This window comes from Sparus aurata, chromosome 11 (assembly GCF_900880675.1).
Source record: "Sparus aurata chromosome 11, fSpaAur1.1, whole genome shotgun sequence".
In the NCBI taxonomy this organism is placed as follows: domain Eukaryota; kingdom Metazoa; phylum Chordata; class Actinopteri; order Spariformes; family Sparidae; genus Sparus; species Sparus aurata.
Genome location: NC_044197.1, coordinates 20,596,835 through 20,619,324, shown reverse-complemented (window position 1 = coordinate 20,619,324; position 22,490 = coordinate 20,596,835). Strand labels below are relative to the sequence as shown.

Sequence of the window (22,490 nt, the reverse complement as noted above, 5' to 3'; positions counted from 1 at the left end):
ATTTTTTGTCTCTCTTTTTCTTTTTTCTTTTTTCCGTTTACAGCCCAATCTGTGTGAATGTGTCTGTCTGTGAGTTATTCATGATGTTTGTTGTTCAGTCCTCGGCAGGCGTCCCAGATGGCATCTCTAAAAAGTCTTGATTGATGCTCAGTGTCTCTTAATTAAAAAGTTGCTTTCGTTAAAATTGACGGCAGTGCACAGAGATAGACACTCACCCGCTGCAGCATGAACACAACCACAGGGGAGGGGGCTAAAAAGTAAAAAAAAAACAAAAACAAAAAAAACAATGACAACAGCATCAACAGGGGGAGAAGCAGCATCTCAACGGAGGACAAAATTAAAAGACAAGATGTGTTTGTACGTTCTCTTCTTCTGCATGCTAAGTGGGAAACAAAGCCAATGGCACGAAGGAGCCCGCCAGATCGGACGCTTCCCTTCCTCCGTTTAGCATGGAATAAAAAAATTGTAAAGGGGTTTTGAAGTAGTTATGATTCTTTTTCTGTTATACCCTCTAGATAGCTGCTTTGATATCGATCACGATGCCGTGCTCTGCAGTGTTTTTTGCCTAATTAGCGGCTCAGCCCTGAGACGTGCAGCAGAGGAGCAGCAGGGCTGCTGAAGACTTATACTTATATCTCAAAGTCATGCTTTGCTCAGAGATCTCAGCTCTGAAACCTTTCGTCGAGGCGGTTTAAACTCCTCTGAGGAGTGATGGATATTGGAAGAGTAGGTTTGCTGTGAGACTGACAGGAATGCTGACCGTCTTCTCTAACACTTCGTCCACCAAAAAGAGATTAACTTTAGAAATGACCAGACCGGCTATAATAAAACCATCGGGTGATTAGTTCAGAAATACTTTAAATTCTAGTCATTTACCTAAGTGTTGAGGTTTTTCTTCTTGTTGCAGGCTATACATCTGCTCTTAGGGAGATCAAACTTTGTCAAAAACACCTCTCTGCTAACACCCACTGGCAAGACATTTCATAACATTCGACACATTTAAAATGTCACTATTAAATTAGCTCTACTGTTTGCACTGAGGAAATCATTAAAATAGATTTTGATAGCCTGAAGTTGCTAATAACTAATTTAACCAGTCTATTTCAGACACACTGTATTGTTGTCAACAATTAAAACATCCTGATGCTAATGACCAGTTAGTTCAGTTCAGGTCTGAGTTTGGAAATTGGCAATTAATTCATATAATTAGTCCCAATATTCTCTAAAATGCCATGTTCTGTTGGTCATGCTAATGCTGCTTTTTGTCATCTTTTGCCTATACCTAAATGATCCGTGCTTTCAAAAACTATGTACACAAACAGTTTTGACGAAAAGAAAACTCTCTACTACTATGTGGAATTAATATTATATACTGTCGTCACTCCTAGAAGCCTTCCTCATTTCTGAACATAAAGGGTTACTGAGTAAATACAGAGTAAATTTAATAATTTTTTTGTGTCTTTCTTCATTATTTCCACCGTCTTCTCATCAGCATTCTCGGCACACGTTGCGTTCCAAATCTTGTCTGATTTTGTTTTTAAGATGCGCTTTCAACACAGTTCAAAACAAAGGGCTTTGCAGAGAACAAAGGGCATAATTACAGATAAAAACAAAGAGGTGAAAAACCCACCAAAACAAACACATCACACACAAAGGTACGGTGCTGGAATACGCGTGTGTCGAGAGATAGCGTGGGTGCATTTCCTTATAACAAGTCAATTCAGGTTAAAGTTAGAAAAAATTGGACTTCTCAGTCACCATAGTTACATACGTAACAATGAGAACACTGACACCAAACTCAGTCACGTACCTGTGGTGTTCACATGCACTGCTATTTGAGTCCCACTTCTGCCTAACCTAACCTTATTGTTTACTCTCTATTCTACAGACCATTGAGTTTGATGAGGGTGCAGGCGCCGTACTCAGAATCCAGCCCCTCCGTGCACCACGTGACGAGAACATCTACGAATGCGTTGCAGAGAACAGCGAGGGCGAGATCACCGTCAATGCCAGGCTGTCCATCATCCGAGGTGAGTCTCGCATTGTGAAACAGCGTGCAGAAGGGTAACTACAAAATAAATCATTAAAGCGGACATCTGTGAGCTCCTCGGGTTTTTTTTTTATGATGACATTTTGCCTTGGAGTTTTTGTGCTGCTCTTGACAGTGAGTGAGGGCTGCACTTGAAGTCTTTTTGCGCTGAATTTCTGTAGGTAGTGCTCCAGTAAGCCCTTTTGGCGTTAGCTGTAAGAGCTGTTCAGTTTGGCTGTTAAAAATCGAAATGTAATTGTGTTACAAATATTTGTCTTATCTGTATGGAATGCAACTTTTTAGAAAGATTTAATCCTTTTACCTAAATAGATCCAAAAAGATTAAAAGATCAATTATTTTATCATTAGAAGCATACAGAGAATCTTTTCCTATGTGCTGTAAAGGCTTTTATTTTATATTATATAAGCCATATCTGTAATGTTATATGAGTCATGCCGAGAGATGCCAAATGGATATATGTGAAAATGTGGAGGATTCATTCTTACAGCTTTTGTGCAGGCGCACATCACAGCCTGAAATAGATTCATATTCACCTACAGCAGATGGACAGTGTGAAGGCTGTTTATCAAGGATCCATCAATTTGATGGAACTAATCAACTGTCCATTCAAGTAAGCGCCGAACCTCTGTGTGCCCATGATGAAAACCCATAGGATCCCTGAATGAAAAAGATTGATTGGTCATCCACACGCATTCAGGGCACAGCGGCCGACAGATGCGTCTAGAGACATGCACAGACACACTCTAACGCACCAACAGATGTAAAATGACAAACTAGCGCAAGGAGTGTAGATGAAATCGGCGATAGTGGACCTTTATTGATTGGCTCCTGCTAGTTTAGTTTCAGCAAAGATAATACATCATTTGTACAGCTCTAGCTCAGAGGTCATGGAGGACGGGATCACACGCTCCCACTTTCTTCCTCTCATTCTACCTGTCTCTCTCTGACTCACACACACACACACACCCAAAGTCTTCTCTTCTGTTCTCTCCTGCTGCCATCTGCCATGTTTCCAGGGCTGGATGAAGCTGAGCTATTGCTGGCTGGCTGGCAGCAAACAAGCTAGGCCTTCCTGGCTGTCAGATCCACAGGCAGTGAGGTGGGGTGGGGGGTGTGTGTGTGTGTGTGTGTGTGTGTGTGTGTGTGTGTGTGTGCATGTGTGTGCGTGTGTGTGTGTGTGTGGTGGTGGGGGGGTTTTTGGAGCAGGCATTGGAAGCCTGGCCCGTCATCATGGGTTAGATATTGTTAGCAACAAACCCCCCCCCCCCCAACCTGCAAACATGTTGTTGGGTTTTAGGGGGTAGTGTAGTGCCTCAGGTGCCCTTCAAAACTTGATATGTATTTTGCACGTGTCACTCATGTTGTCAAGTAGGGATCAATCATGCGCTGCTGGACTTTTGTGAATTTACAAGAAAGAACTGCCATTTTCTCAATGCTTGAATCCAAAACACATTGTAAGACCATGTGTTTGCAAATTTATATAGCATTACAGGACCTCATAGAAAAATCCAACTCCCAGCCTGCATCATTTGTTTCATGTTCCAAACAATGACATTAAGTTATGTGACATTTTCACACGTTATTCATAGTCGGACCCCAATCTATTCACGGAGCGCAAAGAAAATCAAGTCCAGAAAGTGCTGTACAAAGGAACAGCGGGCTAATTGAAAACAATAAATTGAGTACAAGGAACAAGCGGATCAAATTTAGAAATTCAAGCCCAGGCATGTGTGCTGCAGTGTGTGCAGTTGTGTGAAGTATCACACAAAAAAGTTATTGCAATTCAACTCAACAAGGTTTCCTCTAGAGGCAGCAACTCTCCTGCCCAGGCCTGACCCAATACTGAAGGGGAGATGAGAGTGTGATGATGGGGGGGGGGGGGTGAAGGTCCAAGATGAGTGGCAGAGGAGGAGAGCAGTACGTTCTGTATGTTTTCCATCTTTAATGAGGTCGGGCCCCCTGCATTAGCCCATCAGTGGTAGGGAAGAGGAAAGATGTAGGTTGAAAAATTGAGAATATGAGAGATTGATGATATGATGTAATTCACAGGAGATGTAGAAGTGTGAGGGCAGAGCGAGGTTTTCGGGGGGAATTTTTGAAGTGGATTGAGAAAAATAATGCGGCTGGATGTAGGGAGAGAAGGCAAGCAGAGGTGGAAGTGGAGCAAACCAGAGGTACACATGGCGGGGGGGTGAATAATGAAAGTTGGCCAAAGATGAAGGGAGACAACGGGGGGTGTTGCGGACTATTGGCAATGTAGAACAGGTGAGGAGGACAATAGGCGAACATGGGTTCTTGGAACCGGGGCAAAGGATTATGGGATATGGGACAAGGCACAAGGGACACATCCGCAGTAAACAGAGGGGTTGTGGTCTGGGATCTGGAGAGGCTGAAAATGGGTCGCCGCGATGGGTGACTTGGCCGGAAAAGCTGTGGCACATATTTGCAAGAAAAAAACAGCTGCATGCAAACACACACACTCACTCCCACACAAACAAGTAAGACAACATACATTTGAACATACATTCGTGGCTTTATGCATCGGTGTAATGATAGCATGGATACGCAGTCGCAAACATGAAACCCACCGTGCACATCATGAATACTGAGATGAAGATAGATCGCTGGAAGTAGCAGCAATCCACATAGACAGGCACACATATGTAACAGACAAAATACATGACAGACTGACTGGACCGACAGCCCATCTCCTTATACATTTTTATACACTACTGTGACAATGACACAACCCCACCTTCTCTTCCGTCGTCGCCGTGTTTGTGTGTATGTGTACGGCTGTGTGTGTTGGTGGCGATGGCAGGGTTGCGTTTAGCATCGACTGTGACACCTCCTTGGCTGTTGCACCACTGCCTCAGCTGAATACCTAAGATGGGGGCCATCTGGCTCCACTAAGACTTGCACACAGTCCTCTGGGAGTCCTTGGAGAGGGACCGACAAGCGTATGAAGCACACTCTTGAGATCTGACACAATTTGCAGCTTGGTCTGTTTTTTTTTCCTTCTGTTTTTTAGGATTTGCCGTTTTTTTTTTTTTAGGCAAGTGTCGTAGAGTGTCAAAAGGAAGGCAAAGTTGCCACTGGGATACTGTCAGCTCATGCTGTTGTGAGGAGATCATGGGGAGCATCGTGCTTTTTGAGCCTGTATTTTAGACTGCTGCAGTCTTTAGCCCTGCGATTACTGTTGCAAATAGATTCTCCCTTGAGGCAGCCCAAGGAGCCAAAGCTGTGATTGATGAGATTTGGTCTGATATTCAGTTTTTTTTTTGTTTTTTTTGTTGTTTTTTTATGTTGAAGAAGCTGTAAATATGATGTGTCTATCCATGTGTTTGAAAACCCACCGCTCACAGTTGGCAGGGACGCTCTCGAGGCAGAAATAATCATGTTGGCTGAGTCAAACCTCAGTGGTGAAGCCGTGGAGATACAGTTATCGTTGTGAAGTAACATTCAAGTATTCTGTGGGCTGTTTGAACCAGCAGGCGGCAGAGACTCACCTCTGATACGCACACACACACACACACACACACAGTTAACTTCTCAGGTCTCACCCTATGTGAGTGCAACACGCCAGACCTCACCGCGACCTTCATTTACAGCCGCGCACCTGTGTGTGCACACTCACTCAGTCACGCTCACATCATGCTTAGTTTCTCTCGCCACTCCTAAGCAGGTGGAACCAATCAAACAAACTCTCCTCTGTCTCTCATCACTCTCTTACTCTCTCTCAAGCATTTCCAATCATCTTGCTTTCTCTCGCCGTATGCCCAGCTGCGGGCCTGGTTTTAATCCACCACACTGAGATTGATATTATCTATTTTTTTGAGTTTTTTTTTTTTTTCTCTGTAGTTTCATGTGCAAGCTATCCTGACCCAGTGGTCGAAGAAGCCATCAGATCATTTACTACTTAGAATAAAAGTAGCATACCAGAGTGTAAACATACGAGTGAAGTTCCTTGCCTAAGTAAAAGTATTTTACCAGCACAATTCACGGAATGTTGTGTTTTTAGATTAAAATTGCAGTTGCATTAACATAAGTGTTGTTGTTGCACTAATTTGAACTACTTTATATTTTGCAGCTATGTGCATGAGATCATAATATGTTGGTGGTGCTGCTGTCACATGAGGACGATGTGTCTTTTCATGAGTGTAGTAAAACGACCCTGTTTTCAGCCTTGTGACAGACGCTTTGTTTTCCAGCCAAACCATGAGATTTGTAAGTAGTATAGGGACACTCAAATTAAAAAATTGGAGACACATGGCTTTCTTTAGACATTGTAACAGTTTGGCTCTATAGTTCTTGGTTGATTAGAGCTTTGTGAGCGTAACAGTAGGCAGTAAAGCTGGCCCAAAACACACAGCCATACACATCTGGGGTTTTTCCACCATGCTTATTGTCTATGACTAGCACATAAACTTCACAAAGCCCCTGGTTGTACGGCTTCTGTTCTGTCACACAGAAACAAAACAGTGGCCACACGTAACCTTTACGTTGAGAAGACATGAGCTTGATACCAGGTGTTTTCTGCTGCTCAACCAACTCCAGGAAAGACGAGGTGCCATCTGGTCACGTTGCTCATCTTGTCATTAGCTTTCTGTTGAGGATAATTTGTTCTAAAGTAGAAACAGGTCAATATAGGTATATGTACATGTAAAACTAATGTGTGCAGAGGTAAATTCAGCCTGCGTCACTGTCTTTCAGGCCAGAATTTGATTTCAGCTCAGTTCACAATTGTTGGCAAAGAGAACACGATACCATTTCTATTTGGATTCAGCCATGTCAAGTCATGGGTTTATCAGTTTACAATGTCTATAATGCTGTTTGTACAGGTGGTTTGGTTTTCTTGCTGCACCTGTATCTGTGCCCCCACACACTTGCAAAACCAGAGTTTTATTAACAATAGAAGCTCCGGCCATCTTACACAGATCAAAGGTCATTGCCGGTCAGATTCGGGAGCGCACCCACCATTACCCCAGGTGTGGGGTGGGGGTGCACTGGCTTGTAGCGTGCCTGCTGTTTGATCAGGCTTTCGGCTAATTGGCTGCTGTCTTGTGAAGGGAGCAGGTAATGGTGAATTTTAATGAGATTGAGACTGAGATTCTGGATCCTAATACATGCCGTCGGTGAACAGATCAAGGCCAGTGAATTCAAGCTATCTTTTTATGGGAGAAGGGTTGCGAAAGGGTGGGGTGGGCAGACAGAGGTGCAATGATGAGAGAGTAGGAAAAAAGTGAGTGGTAGCAAGAGGGAAGAAGAGCTGGAGACCAATCAACCTTTAAACCCTTAGTGGCTCCGGGCCAAGCCTTAAGACATTCTATTTCCTACCCTCACCTCTGCTCTCTCCTCTCCATCTACCTTTCTCTTTCTCACACAATATCTCTGCCATTATGTTCTAGGCTGTCTCCCCTCCATTTCTCTCTTGCAAATGTATTCCCCACAAGCCTTTTTTCTGTGTATTGCCGTTGGTTAGATAGAGTTCAGCCTTTTGGAGTGGGCAGCAGCAACTGGAGGGCGATGTGTGCAGTCGCTGGTGGGTAAGTGTGTGATCCGGCCATGTGTCAAGTAGATTTTCAACAATCTGCAGAAAAATAGGATATACTGTAGCTATCAACTCTTCAAATGTTTCCATCTTAATGAAGATGAATAAGACCTTTTTTCGAAATACTTGGATCGGACCTCAGCTATACCGGGCAGTAATAAGGTGAAAATGGAGGGAGGGAGACTAAAAAAAAAGAAGGCGACGGGGGATTGAATCAACTGTTCTGATCTCCCCAGCCTTTAGTGTGCGTATGTTTGCAATCAGCGTCAAGAAAATCAGAGATTTCTTCTTGCGTGTGTGATGCAATCCAATTTCGGAATTGGTTCGGGTTTAAAAAGTCTGAGCCCGCGCTAAGGCAGGAGAGGTAGAGGCAGTTTGAGAAAATAAGAGATGTTGACAGAAGAGTAAAAATAGAGAAAGTTTCTCCTGCTTGCTGTTTATTTCGTCAGTATCCCCTGTATGTATCAAACGAGCACCAGCACAAATACACATTTAGGTTTGTGAAATACTCCCTTTGGGTACATTCCTGACCCCTTGGGTTTTTGTTGCTACATTTTATATATATATATATATATATATATATATATATATATATATATATATATATATATATATATATATATAGTTTTTAAAGATAAAGAAAAATACAAAAACTTTTGTCTCCTCAAACCTACTTGTAAATGTTTTTATTTCTTTATTTTGCATTGTTTTGTTCTTGGTCAGTTCTTCCTCATCTCTTCTCCTTGTAGTGCTAATGCCGTGCTGTGTTTGGTTTTGAAGGGGTTGAATGCTTATTTTATTGTTATTATTTCAGAGGAAGAAGTAAATGAATGAAAAATTAATAAGACACATAGTGAAACATGAGCAGGTGTGTGTGTTAGTGTGTGAGGTGGTGGTGGTGGGGGTGGGGGTGGTGGTGTATGAGATAGAGGTAGTTTCCTGATATGTCTGCAAGAATGCACGTTTGACAGACGGTGTGTGACAGAGTGTTCAAGTTGTGTGTACGTATGTCTCTGTGTGTGTTTGTGTTTGTGTGTGTGTGTGTGTGTGTGTGTGTGTGTGTGTGTGTGTGCATGTGTGTGTGTGTGTGTGTGTGTGTGTGTGTGTGTGTGTGAAGGGAAAAAAAAGAGATAGACAAAGTAAGAGAGAGAGAGCCTGCAGGCAGGCAGGCAGGCAGGCAGGCAGCAGCCGCCCTGTAATGAGACAGTGAAGAATAAGCTTGGCAGTATCAGCAACAGATCTGGCTGTTCTTTCTCTTCCTGTCTGCCTGCCTCTGAGGTGACCCTTGCCCTCTCCTACTAGTCTCACACACCTAAAGAGAGAGCAAGAAAGAAAGGAGGGGGAAAAAATGCAGAAAAATGCAGCGGGGAGTTGAATAGTAAAGCAAAGGGGTCGATGGAGATATTGTAATGCAGGAATATCGAAGTCGATATAGCAGAAATAGTCAAATTCTGTTTTTGATGTTCAAGACAATGAGTCCAGGGTTGTGCTACTTTGATTCAAAAAAGCTTTGAAAGTCTTAGCTGAAATGTGGACTTCTTCCACATTGAAGTACTTGACTGCGTGTGCTGATATAAACTCCAAAGTTTCTAACCAGGACAGGCTTGTTAAAACATTTTTTCTTGTATGAAATAGGATGAAAGTGTCCTCATGTATACAGTGAATGCATGGAATGACAGCAAAGAGAAGTAAAAAGCGTGACTCTTACCAGAGTCTAAGACCCTGAGACCCTGACATGACTCATGTGATTCAGTCCCCCATGCGATGTACCCCCTGTTGTTTTTGCCAGCTGCTAATCTCGAGCGTGTCCCTGACAAACAAGTCAATTCTCATTCCCAAGCAGCACTCACTGCCTCCACCAGTAAATAATGCATTTGTTTTGTGCTGTTAAGATCTACACCAGGAGGTGCAAACCCATTTTTGCATGAGGCAACTGTTATCAGCTAGTCAGTGTAAGCATTTTTTTTTTCTTACAAGTGTTATGCTCATCCTTTGTGTGCACGATCACAGTGACCAACATTTCAGTGTTATTCTTTCCGTGGTTGTTCTTTGGTTCACACCTTTCTGGAGGTTCCACTCCTTGCTATGTTTGGGCTTGTTGGATGTTATTGGTGTATAAGGCAGGCTTGGCACAAACAACAATTCAATACGTGGATGTTGACCATGTGGATGGCCCTCATGCTCCCTGATATCTCAATGGTGGATTAAGAAGTTTTCTGTTTTCCTCGTCAGAATCACCGCCGCCTTTTACTGACTCCGGTGATCCCTCTCCACTCGAGATATCTTTCACCTTTTACTCCCTCTTCCCCAATTCATACCTGCATTTGTATGCCTGCCAGACGACTACCTGCCTTCTATCTTTCTCACCCTGTCTTCGTCTCTTGTAGAAAAGGTTCCCTCCAGAGGAAATTCACTCAGATGAGTTTATGGCCTTTGAATCCTTTGATCCTCTGAACCTGTAATGCGGTAATCATGTGTGATTGGAGGATGAAGAAGGGTGGGGGGGACACGAGCTGTATGGCGGCAAGACAGGTAAAGGAGAAAGAGGGAGCGAGGAAAAAGAGGTGGTGCTGATGGAGTGGGATAAGTGGAAGGAGCTTGCCTACAGCCAGGGGTGGCTATAGCTCCTGAACTTTCACCATCAATTTCATATCATTCCTGCTCAAGTAGAGCGACCCTGGCCACCCTGGACGTCTGGCCACAGCCAATATAAAACACTGAGGTAGAGTCAGAAGAATCGAAAAAAAAATGAAGAGGGTGGAGAGCGAGGGGCAGGCAGAAGAAGAGTCGGGTGATTGGTTTACAACTGGATAGAAAGTTTAGCTAAGTGGATCCTTTTTTCACAGCAACGTTGGCCAGGAGTAAATTGAAAGATCAGTGTCTTTGAGACACTTTTACAACGATAAGGACACACTTGTTTGATTGTCCTGGTGATTCAACCAGTGGCAGGACTGTAGATAGCCTTGTGTTTCATCTTGTGTCAGGTCATTTTCAGGATGGGTTCCTTAATGAGAAGCTAACAGGGGCAAATGTTCTCTTTTCTCCCCTATAAAACAAACACAGCTGTGTGCCAACTGTAGAAAGATACAAATATCACACAAAGGTCAGCTATACATTGTTCGATGGCTGTAATATTTACTATGAAATACCTGTAAAAGTATAATAACAAATAGTTGAAGGCTTCAAATTATCTGTGATGTAATAACAATGATTTATTTCCATTGTTTCCGCAGAATACATTTATTGTAAAAATCTTTATATAATTCAACTTTGATTGAAATTAGTAGTTCGATTTCCTGCCTCGTTCCTTTCATTGCATTTTCATTATTTTGGTCCCGTCTGATTTTGTTGGATGACTTAGAAAATGTAAATCAGTTCTCTGCAACTCTGCTCCTGCTGCTGCTCAGAGTGCATTTCCTTCCATGCACATATTCATATAAATATGCAATTGGGCAAACAGTGCAGCTGGACGTGGGATTTTCTTGCCCACAACAGTTTCTAATTAATATAACAGAACAACAAAAAATGCCAATACTAGATGGGCATATGATGTCAAAAAATATATCACTCATATCTGTAAAGATCTATAAAAGTCAGACCACCAATTAATACAATATTGGGATAGCACTTTTTGCTGCAAACCTAAGCAAGGAATAAGAGTTGGGAGAAAGGGGTGGTTCCAGTGGAAGCGGTGTGACCTTTGGAGTGGCCCTTCTCATGCATAAAGAGGAGCGAGGGGATATGGCCCGGACCACCAGCTTCATGCATACACATGAGCCACCAACCCAGGTGACTGAAGTCGTACAACACAGAGGTCGCTCTGTGGGCCCTGCAGGATTGGCAGAGTTGATAAGCCTGACTGACGCATGCTTCACAAGTGCCGTGCCTACGCTTCTTGTGGTAAAAGTTGGATGATGAGCTCAGTGGCGTGATTATGAGCCTTTTCCCTTTATGGTGGTAGGAAACACCTCAGCAAGGATTGAGTATGTGAAATAACACACAACACAATACACAGTCAAGAAATGTATACAAATCGTTCAAAATCCAAGACATTGTTATAGGAATACTGTTAGAGTGCAGTGCAGCTCTTTGTGAGATGTAAGGTGTGTTCTTATCTGAGCCACAAATGGAGAGTGCGAAGGAAATCTCTGTCAGAGAAAGGCCAGTTGATGCTTTCCAGGACTTCTCCATGATTACAAAGCTTGTGTTCTGGAGTGCAGCCCGGATCCTACTGGATTTAACAGCAGCTGTTCATATTTAAAGAACGCCGTGCTTCTTGGCCCTTAAAGGGCAAAGCCACATCCAACATGTGTTGCTTTAGCCTCTGTCTTTCCCTTCTGTCCACAAACTCACCCCATTCACCATTACATCTTTCACTGAAATACACAGAGTTCTGTTTAAGCATCACGTCTCTTTTTGAATGGGTGTTTCATTAGGTTGTTACAGCTGAAGGGGAAATTATTTTTTTTATTTTTTTCATTTAGTACAGAATGTAATGTGAGTGAATTTCCTTTTATTGCCATTTTTCGCAGAGTTTTTTTTTTTTTTTTACCGACAGAGAAGAAATTTGACTACATACCAATTTCTCTGTCAGCTGCTGCTTTACTTCAGGAAATGATGGTAAAATTGCAGCTGGCTTCCTCTGTTGTCCACTTTTCTTCCTAACACTCCTGGTTGTTAACCAGCTTATCAAAATTCTACCCACAGCCTCTCAGTCTTGCCATCTTTTTAAGTGACTTATTTATCTAGCACTCCAACCGTTTCCACCCTGGTGAATGCCCACATTGTCTCTGACCCTTGCTGCCATGTTGGCTTGTAATTTCCACATCTTCATCTCGTGACATTAAGCACTTACCATACAGTCGTCTGACTTGCCCTCGACTGATTTCCAGCCACCACATATACGTAATTGTTGCCCTGCCCACCAAAGGTGCCTCCAAATCGGTAATCAGTGGCTTAATTACACTAAGCTAATGGCCCACCAAGGGGGTGACCTCACACCCCAGCCACACCCATCCACTTCCCTCCAAATCCCTTGGCAATTACTGTCAGACTGTGTTTGGTGTTTTTTTGTTTTGGTTAGATTTGTTGCTTTGGCAGAAAGTAACACTAAGCAACCGCTCAATTTTCTAAATCTCCTGTTGTTTTGGCCAAACGTCACTTGGCAAGCTTAAAGAGGTGTTTGCGCCACATGTCAGGATCACCAGGTCCTAACTCTCTCACACATATAACCCCTGTTCACCCCCTGTGAAAGCAGTTTGGTATGGAAAAAAGAGAAAACCATGTTGTCTTTAACTCTTTTTAAGAGATCAGTTTGTCTTGTTGCTGCTTACCAAAGAGTAGGGACTGCTGAAGAATAGTTAAGAGGGTGAGATTCTCAGTTATCATACAGACTGATTAAATGATGAATTCTAAAACTTATTTTGCAGTCGGAAGACTGTTAGGGCTCCACATTCATTGCCAACTTATGTGGTATGTTGCACCACAATGAGCTGTCAAAGCACCCACCAGTACACTTTCTTATCAGTGTCAGCAGTAATTAGATAAAACATTAAACTATGCTGCCGAGTTACGTTTTCAAACAAGATCCAAGACATTTAAGTACTTTAAGTAATTTTAAAAGTTGTACGACATAAGTTGAGAAGTTTTGGCTCTCATGTAGCTCTTATATTTTCCTTACACACAGCAGGGGGAGAATCCCTTTAAGACACATACCTCTAAAAATATGGACATGCTATTTAAGTGACCAGACATTGGTTCTGTCACAGTGGCTTCTTATTGGGAAGTGGTAATTGAATGTGAAATCTGTTACTGTCACAACTGCTGACTTCAGAAAGTTGCACAGGATGCTTGTTTCCAAAGTTTAACATACAACATGTTTATATCCAAAGATTTATTTACATACATCTCAGAAAATCAGCTTTGAAAAAGTTGTATCTGTTTGGTTAAATTAAGACATAGAATAATTTAAGTACATTCCTTCCTAGTCGACAACTATACAGAGCATTTTGATAATATGTAGAATTATGAGTGACATAAAGTGTATGTTTCAACCTACCTCGGTTAGAGGCTGTATTTTAGTAGAATAAATACATTTTTTGTGATTGAATGAGATGCTAACAATTGAGAGAGCTAACAATTAAAACAACAGAAGGCTGTATTTTAAAAGACTGGTGCAGCAGCATTGCCACCCACACTGTGTGGTAAACTGACGTCAGGTTTCAAGGTGCCCATTGTACCTCCACACACACACACACACACACACACACACACACACATATACACACGCACACACACAAAAACACAGAAGCACACTCAAAGCCACCCACCACTAAACCAGACCTGACTGGTTGACATTTCTCTATGGTGAGGCACTTCCTTTAATGGCCCTGGCCTCATCCCCTGTCTCCCCTGGAGTTCGCCTGTCTTACCCTAGATGCCTCGGGAGCCTGACGAGAGAGAGAGAGAGAGAGAGAGAGAGAGAGGGAGAGAGGGGGAGAGAGAGAGAGAGAGAGAGAGAGAGAGACTTCCACTGGTTGAGACTGATAAACAGACTTTTTTTTTTCCTTATGTTGTTTTTTTTTCCCTTCCACCTCTTCTCTTGCAGGCAGGGGATCTTTGGAGCTGTCCTAGACAATTACTCCTCTCTCTTGTCTGTGCTGTGTCTATCAAAGTGGCCCACCACGCCAGGAAAACAGCCCCTTAGTCGGTGCAGTTCCTTGTGTTTGTGTATTTTTGTGAAAATTATATGTTTATATGATTCAAATCTTGATTATTGATTCAAATTAAAATTTCTGCTTTCTCTAAAAGTAGACACTGGTGCAGCATGTCAGGCCAGTATCGTTATCTTAATAGGCTAATTCAGTGCAATGCCTAAATCGATCGAGTGGTGTGTGAGGTTTTCAGGGACTGGAGCTAAAAATCTGAAAACATGAAAAGAGATGGGAGACTGTAATTTCAGACCAATTATTTTCTTCAATTTAGCATCACAAAATTCTTTAAAAAATACCCTTTTTCTGTAGATTATGTGCCATTACCTTTATAAGTAAACGGACGTTATGTTCTCAAAATACGAGAGCCTTTTACATTGACACTGTAGTTCCCTTCCCTACCTATGATGGACAGGAAATAATACCCTAACCCTAAACATTATTTTCCTGCTCAGCCTGAGGGTAAAAAATGTTTCCTGCCTCGTGCCATCTATAAACAGGTTTTTTATTACTTGGTTTGGTTCCCAGGATTTGCCATCAATTCCTCTCTTCCTTGATCCTTTTGGCTTTCACATTTGACAAAACTGTGGTCATAGCTGCTACCTGTGGTGGTTGCTGCCATTTGTTCTCCAAATTATCCCCCTCTTGGCTGCGATCTCTGTCTTTCTTTGGCAAACGAGCTGTCTACTTGCTGTTTAGCTCAGTGGTGATGATAGCTTTATGAATGTGGCCTAATATGGGCTGTGTTCAGAATTGGAAGCAGCATGGAAAGTGTTCGCAAGCCACCAACGGTCATAACCGTCAGAACAGTCAGTGTGGTTGCCAGACTTTTACATTTAGATGAATGTCTATTACGTTCAAGCCCTTACCAAAGTAGTCCACACAAACTATGACTTTCACTACCAGATAAATCTTTCTGGAGTCTTTTGAGACTTTTCCACACCGGTGCACTGATAGTGATGAGTTTTGCCAGAAGGTGCAAGGCGCCAACCTGCTCATCAGGAGCAATTTGGTGTTCGGCATCTTGCTCAAGGACACTATATCATGCAGTGGGGGGAGCTGGGGAATCAAACCTGTTACCGAGAACTTGACGACCCACTCTACCTTCTGAGTCACAGCTGCCCCAATCGCTTTTACTCGTATTTTGATTTAAGCTACCTCAAACACAGTGGTCAACAGTACTATTTTCAAATGCACTGGTAAATTTTCCTTTTTCTAAAATGTATGATTTTACAATCCATATCTTTAAAGGCATTTTTCTCTAAATAGCTTTTACAAAAACATTTTTGGCTCTAAGATATAAACACAATTGAAACATGAATTTTGAACCTGGCTTGATCCAACGTTCAGATTTCTTACCTCTAATTGTATGCAAATTATTACATTGAGAGTAGAAAATGCTTCATCTGCATGTTTAAACATGACATTTCACAAAATGTGTAATACAAAATTTTTTTGTCTTAATCTCAGTACTAAACTGGGGAAGTTTTAATTTGTAAAACGTTTTTTAAATATATATTTCTTTAAATTCTTTCATGGCCAACAAAGTCAAAGTCAACCAAAAGTTCTGAACTGTTGTTCTCTGTGAAACACCAAAAAACAGAAAACACAATGAACTCTTTTACCTACCCTTTGGAGTCTTCATATGGTCAGAGAGCTGACCCCACAAACTCATTTTGCGGGGCAATAAGCAATGTTGCAAACTCCTGCCTTACTTTCAGTGCCCAATCTTTCTCCCTCTCCCTCCCTCCCTCTTCCTTCTCCTCCGCCCCTCTTCTGTTCTCTCATCTGGTCTTTCAGACTGTTTCTCCCAGGTTGTGTTTTTGGGGATCTTGATGTAAATGTTGCCCTTGGTGGCTAGATTTGCTAGGTGTGGAGAATACCAATGGGACGCCAGACGTCTTTCTGGGAACAGAGCAGGGTGGTAGAGGTTGAGTGCTGGCTGTATAATAACCATTATTCAGCTGAGATGGCTATCCAGAGAGGGCTATCGGTGTGAGGGCCAGAGACACCGTGATTAGATTTCCCCTGTGTTGCTATTCTTCTTTGTCCCTGGACGTTTCTGTGTCACTGTTCCCCTGCCTTCCTTTGTATATTTCTCAAGCAATTGAACAGGAACCCTGTTGAATGCAGGGAATGTCACAGAAAGATGCATTGAAGACAGGGAAAGTACAGAATTTTCTCAAACTATCGTTTGGTGTGGTTAGAAGATATACATTTAGCTGTATCACAAATTGCCAGCTGTCGACCACAGAAGAGGAAGATTCTAAGTGAAACAGATTGTTGCACTGTTCTGTTGGAATGAAGACGAGACGTTTTAATGGTAGTCTCACACATTCTCAATAGCTTTTGGCTGTTACACAAGCTAGAGCACAAAAAGTATTGATCTCTTTCCCTAAATGAAGAATACAGATTCATGGTGTTGAATGTACTGTGTGTCAGAAACTTCTTATTACTCAAGCTTATGTGGCCAGCCACTGGAATAAGAATCATTAGACTCAAATATTGGTACATCCGAAGTCTCTACTTTTCTATTCACTTGCAACTTTTCCTTGCATTTAGTCCCTCCAACCAAGGATACATGCAGAAAAAGAGGAAACCAGGAAATATGTTCTCAGAGTAATGAGATGTCCTTTCTTCTAAGTGTCATCTTATGTGAAATCCGCCATCCCGTTAAAATGTTGTAGATGTAGGGGATGGAGTATTTATACGTCATGGCCTTCACCTCAAAGATGCTCTTGTGTTACCTCGGCCATGGCCCCTTAAGGAACTTGCATGGAGCAGAAATAAGAGCTTTGGGGATGACCGCCAAGATGGCAAATCAGAAGGACTTCCTGTTCAAGCGAGAAGCAAGGAAATATCAAATAAGATACTGGGGATGTGCCCAAGGTGGTCCACGTTTGCAATGGAACCTTGTAGACTCAACCGTTATGGTGATATAGTAAATAGGTGTATATTAAACATGGTATTCGACCATTCATGCACGCATGCATTATAGAAAAAAAGACTTCCCAAAATACAGTTGTATGCCAGCTGTACTACAGAAACTCTTTCCCAACACAGGCAATTTTCTCTTGTCACTGCTTATTTGATGTAAATAGTTCTGACTGTCTTGTAGGTGCAGAGCAAATGAAACTACAGTGTCTAGAGTGCAAGCAGCTGGGTCTGCCCATTAGACAAACATCTATTTATTTAGATTGCGTTTATGTGTTTAAAAGAACATGGCATCAGTATTCTCCATCCTCTTCCACTATCATCGTCAGTCTTTATATTCTCTAATCTTAACCTCTGTTTCTCTCTCTCTTCTCTGTCTCTCTCCTAGCAGTTTCTCTGTGGTATTAATGCACAGACCTGCTTAAAGCCTGTGTCTCTGTGCCATGGCGCTGGGTAATCAGTTAACCTGATTACGCTGCTGATGAAATTAAATCATTTCAGTAAGTGAAAATAATAATATGAGTAATAGGTGCGGGGGACGGCAGAGCACCCCACAGCATTTGCTGCAGTCCCAGCTCGTCGAGTTTTACCTCTCTCCATCTCTCTCTTACTATCGCCCGCTCCACTCTATGAGAGCAATGATAGTTCAGAACAAGCAGCTCCGATGCCAGGTGCAATGCATATTACTATACAGGTAATTGGCAAGAATACGTTTGGGAAAAACCCAGCACTACAGATGTCATAGGTTTTATTCTTTCTGGACATCAGTGGGTAGAGAAAGGCAGTGGAACTACCAGCCGCCATGGTTAAATGTATTCCATTGTATGTTCAACAGAGGGTGAATGTATTGCTATGTAATTATAGTGCAAGACAATGCTTGTAAAGTAGCAGTAGGAGCTCCAAGAAGGATTCCTCATTCTACTGTTGTTGCTCTGGAAAAAGTGCCTATCAAATGGCATATTTAATCACAAAGCCCTTTTATGTAGAGCTGTAGGAATCCAATAAAAATTATGACTATACCAGAATTGCTAAAAAAAAGAAATAATTTAGTTGCAGTGAATCACTGAAAATGAGATCAGTCAAGAGTGAATGAGTCTACAGCATGGACTTTTTAAGAGGGCAACATTTTGCATGATAGAAAGCAGAACGTAACAGCAGGCATGATTCGGCAGTTTAACAGCCGGGCAGTGGCTAAGCTAACCAGAGGCTGATTAAAGGCTTTGCACCTGCCACTTGGCTAATGATATTAAATGGCGAAATTAAAGACAATTATGGATGATGACGGCACTCAAGCCAAGCCCAAAAGCTGAGGAGAATGACAAAAAATCCAAATCTAGTTGAGGTCAACCAGAGCCTGTAGAAGGCTTAGCTCTGGAGTCAAGCTGACCATACCAGCTGTTCTATGGAATGGACATGTTTTGTTCTTCATCACACCAACCCAAGCTAATACTCATAGTAAAGGTTATTGATCTTCCTCTTGCATGACCTGAAAGCATTTTCTAATTAATATGTGCACTGAGCAAGTTGCAAACCCATCCAAATTATGTTTGAATAGCCTCAAATGTATCTTGGGACAAACCCCCGCACACAATTCTTGATTGTTAAACTTGTATTTGGTAGATAAATTATATTTCATCCTATTAACGACAGGACCAAGCTGAGCTGCCCAGATGCCAATCACCAGTTTATGCTGACAAGTATTCAAGCACTGATTAATTTCTAAATCAATGGGAAGAATCAAAAAGGCTTTTGTGGCACATGGTGACCCAGCAAAGGAGATGAGGTCTCATGATGGGGAGATTAAGACTCTCTTTGAGCATCCCCAGCGTGTCTGTTACAACAAATGTACATGTAGAGTAGTCTGAGTTTCTTTCTTTTGTAACTAGATGAGTGAGGCCTGTTTCGATATCCTTCAGATTGGGAAGTTGGTCATCGTGTCAGACTCAATTTGATAGTTCCGTTTATTATCTTTTACATACCTAATTTGTACTTGTCCATATTTTTTATTTTTTTATTTTATACTTAATATTTTTATATTTTATGTTTATTTGCTGTCTGCACCTGGGATTTGAGGGAAACACTATTTTAATTCTGTGTATGTCCTGTACATATAGCAGCATTAACAATAAAGTTTGACTTGACTTGACTTGACTTGACTTATTATTTGGTCATCGTCTAGCTTTAGCATTTACACAGTGATAAAGGACATTAAACATGAATGAATGTGTGTCTCTGAGATAAAACAAGAAAAATCGTAAAGTGACAAGGTAGTAATTCTTGATACGATGCAGGATGTAACTGCAGCGTGTGGCTCATGGCTCTGTAGTATGATGATTGTCAGCCTAAGTGACAAAGCCTGCTCCGGGCAAAATAGACACAGACGTTGTCACTGACCAATAAGGCGCGCACATCGATTCTATTTGTCCTGTGAAGATTTGTCATCACAGAGAACCCCCAGCACACATCATAGAAATGCAATTGCTATGCCATTATGGGGAACTGGCCCTTTGGGAATTCTAGGATACTATCAGCCCTTCTCCCCTTCACAGTCAGGCTGCCTAACCCTGAAGTAACACTCCCTCGATGAGTGATCTATTTATTTTTGCATGGCCGCCTTTATCGACGGAGCCTGTAAGCTTCAGGGGGAAAGATGGTATCACACTCTATTCCTAGGGATCTAAGTAACCAGCGTACATGCCATTTATTTAGGAAAGGCTGCTGGTGGTGTATCAGGTCAGAGCAGCTGTAATGATAGCACAATCTCTCGCCCTCCCTGCATCATGTTCGCCTCTGTTTTACTTGGTTGGTTGGTTTGTTTGCACACCTTTTGCCTGTCCTCCCTTGCTCCTTCAGGCAGACTCCCTCTGTCACTTGCCTAATTTCATTAGTCTCAAATCCACTTACTCTGCGAATGTTTTCAGCTTCATTAATGTAGTGTACTGTTTAGGTTTCTGTCTTCTGTTTTCATACCGTGAAGGCAGATTCAATATGATTTGAGGCACAGATAGGCCTTGGCAGCATCAAATACATCAGATGTAACAGGGTGCCGTCCAGAGCTACCCTTTGCAGATATGCTTCTCCAACACAGGGAACTAGGGGTATGAGAGAAAACCCCCTTTTATGGCATCTTATGCATTGATCATTGATGACACACTGAAGAGGGAATTTGTGAGAACATATTACTCTGTCTCATGCTGAAGTTTCTAAAGTGAAGTGCAGGTTTGTCATTGCTTTTCTAAGCTTCAGGGGAACTTGGTATAAAAGGGATTATACAGGGGTGATCATTAATAATCGATGGAGAGGATACAGCACAGAGCCAAAAACAGTGTAAATGCCTGTTCTTCTTTGAACCTAGCATTGAAATATTCATCATGCCCCTGCTGATGTCAGCCTTAGTTAGAGGTAACCTGTCTGGACATAGTTTGGAGACCTTCTGGTTCTTCCTCGCCGGTCTTTTATTTTCCAAGATTTAATATTTCAGAATGTGATTATATATGAGCTCACCACTACTTTTCTCTGTACAACCCAAGCACATAATACACATGTAAGTGCATAAAACAACACAGAGGTTTGGATTCCGTTCCTGATTTATTTTAATGCCTGTTGAATAAAAGAAAAATAGGGCTAATTCATTGTTTAAGCTACATTAATCAATATTAATCAAAATGTTAACATTGTTGCTGTGATTTTGCCATCTTTTTAATAAGCAATACCTATCTGGCATGACTTGAACATGAGGGTCAAAATTAGTGAATTTTAAAAAATGTATCCCCTAAATCCATCACGATTCCATTGCTCACAGTCGTAACTGTATGAAGTGGAACATGCAATAAAGGATAGGTTCCCTGTAAATTAAAGGCAGACAGACCAATCTTGGTTTTAGAGTCCCAGACTCTAAAACTGCAAATCAACTCACTGTCCTAATGTCCCTTAATTTAGCACTCCCCGGGTGCAAACCACACTACCATGATGTCTACAGAGTGGACATGAGGTCATTGGCTCTCCAGATGAACAGTGACCTCTACTGCGCCACTGGCCAGGATCTTAGTCAGTCAATCTCCATGACATGGCCTTGGGTCTCTGATGCATATTACGACTCAGGGTACTTCCCCTTGGCTCTCATCATCTAAAAATGAGTCACTGCTCTGGCTCCAGTTGGAGCCAGGTCAACTGATTTGACCCATGGGGCTAATTGCCCCAAGAGAGCAGGGAGTCTGCAGTAGGAGAACAATGACCATAGAGCATACTACAATGTCATCTCCGAACAGTGGAATAATTTCTCAATCATGCATGAGTATTAGGACACTACTACAATCTTTGAAACTGGCAAAGTGTGACAGTTCTTAAATTAGTGTCGCACTTATAACAGTCATTGTGTGTAAATTGTAGCCTTATACACAACTCCTGCACCTTTTAGAACAGAGTGAAATCTGACTTATTACATCTCTCAGTTGGTAAACAGTCCTAAACAGTTGGGGGTTATTGTGTGTCTAAACCAAGTTGGGGTTTTGCAGAGCACACTATATTACATTATATGGATTTGACCGTTATTTATTTCACTGAACAACGGGAAACTAGATGGTAACATTTCAGGCCAGGCTTTTCTTCCTGTAATAGTTTTCATTCTGTTGTCTCCCCTTCTTATCTTCTATTTGCCTGTTGGTATTGCTATTGCTTTTTGGCTATAGGATGGTTACTCTAAATATTAAAGTGCTAGCTCATTTTCTGAGAAAGAGAATCAAAGAAGGCACAACGCCTCTGCTCCTTGGTCTTTGTTCTTAAACCCCTTCAATGCCTTGATGCAGCCCTCTGGGAGAGCATGCTTGGTAATGAAATGCTGTTTACATGTTTATTCATCACTTATATCCTCAATTGGTTTTATTATCAGGCTATAATCTCACACTCCTGAGGTTTATCTCAGTAGTCAAAGGTAAATTTGGATTAGAAATTCAAGCAGGACCAAGGCAAATGCATCAATGACTGGGTTTTTGGAAATGGTATTGTGCAATTATGTAATATAAGGTTTATAGTAACATTGGCACATCCCAATATAAAAAGAAAATTGTAAAAACACTGTGTAAAATTAAATTTCCCTGGGACAGCCAAAGATACACAGAAATGAGAAGTTTTACTTCTTTTAGTGAATTCACTTTTGTGTTATAGCTCTTGGTTCTAGCAGTGATGGAAATGTATTCATTTGGATTACGAATAACTTCCTTCAATCGGAACGTTTTGTAGTCAGAAA

The 22,490-nt window shown here is 41.8% G+C and overlaps 1 protein-coding gene across 10 annotated transcripts in view; it reads left to right on the top strand.

Moving 5' to 3' along the window:
* The window catches only part of ptprsa (protein tyrosine phosphatase receptor type Sa), a 245,849-nt gene that overhangs the window by 124,340 nt on the left and 99,019 nt on the right, over positions 1–22,490 (top strand). For all 10 annotated transcript variants that reach the window (XM_030433082.1, XM_030433078.1, XM_030433080.1 and 7 more), the window contains one exon: positions 1,889–2,030. In XM_030433082.1, the coding sequence (XP_030288942.1) occupies positions 1,889–2,030 (142 nt within the window). The remainder of the gene's footprint in view (positions 1–1,888; positions 2,031–22,490) is intronic.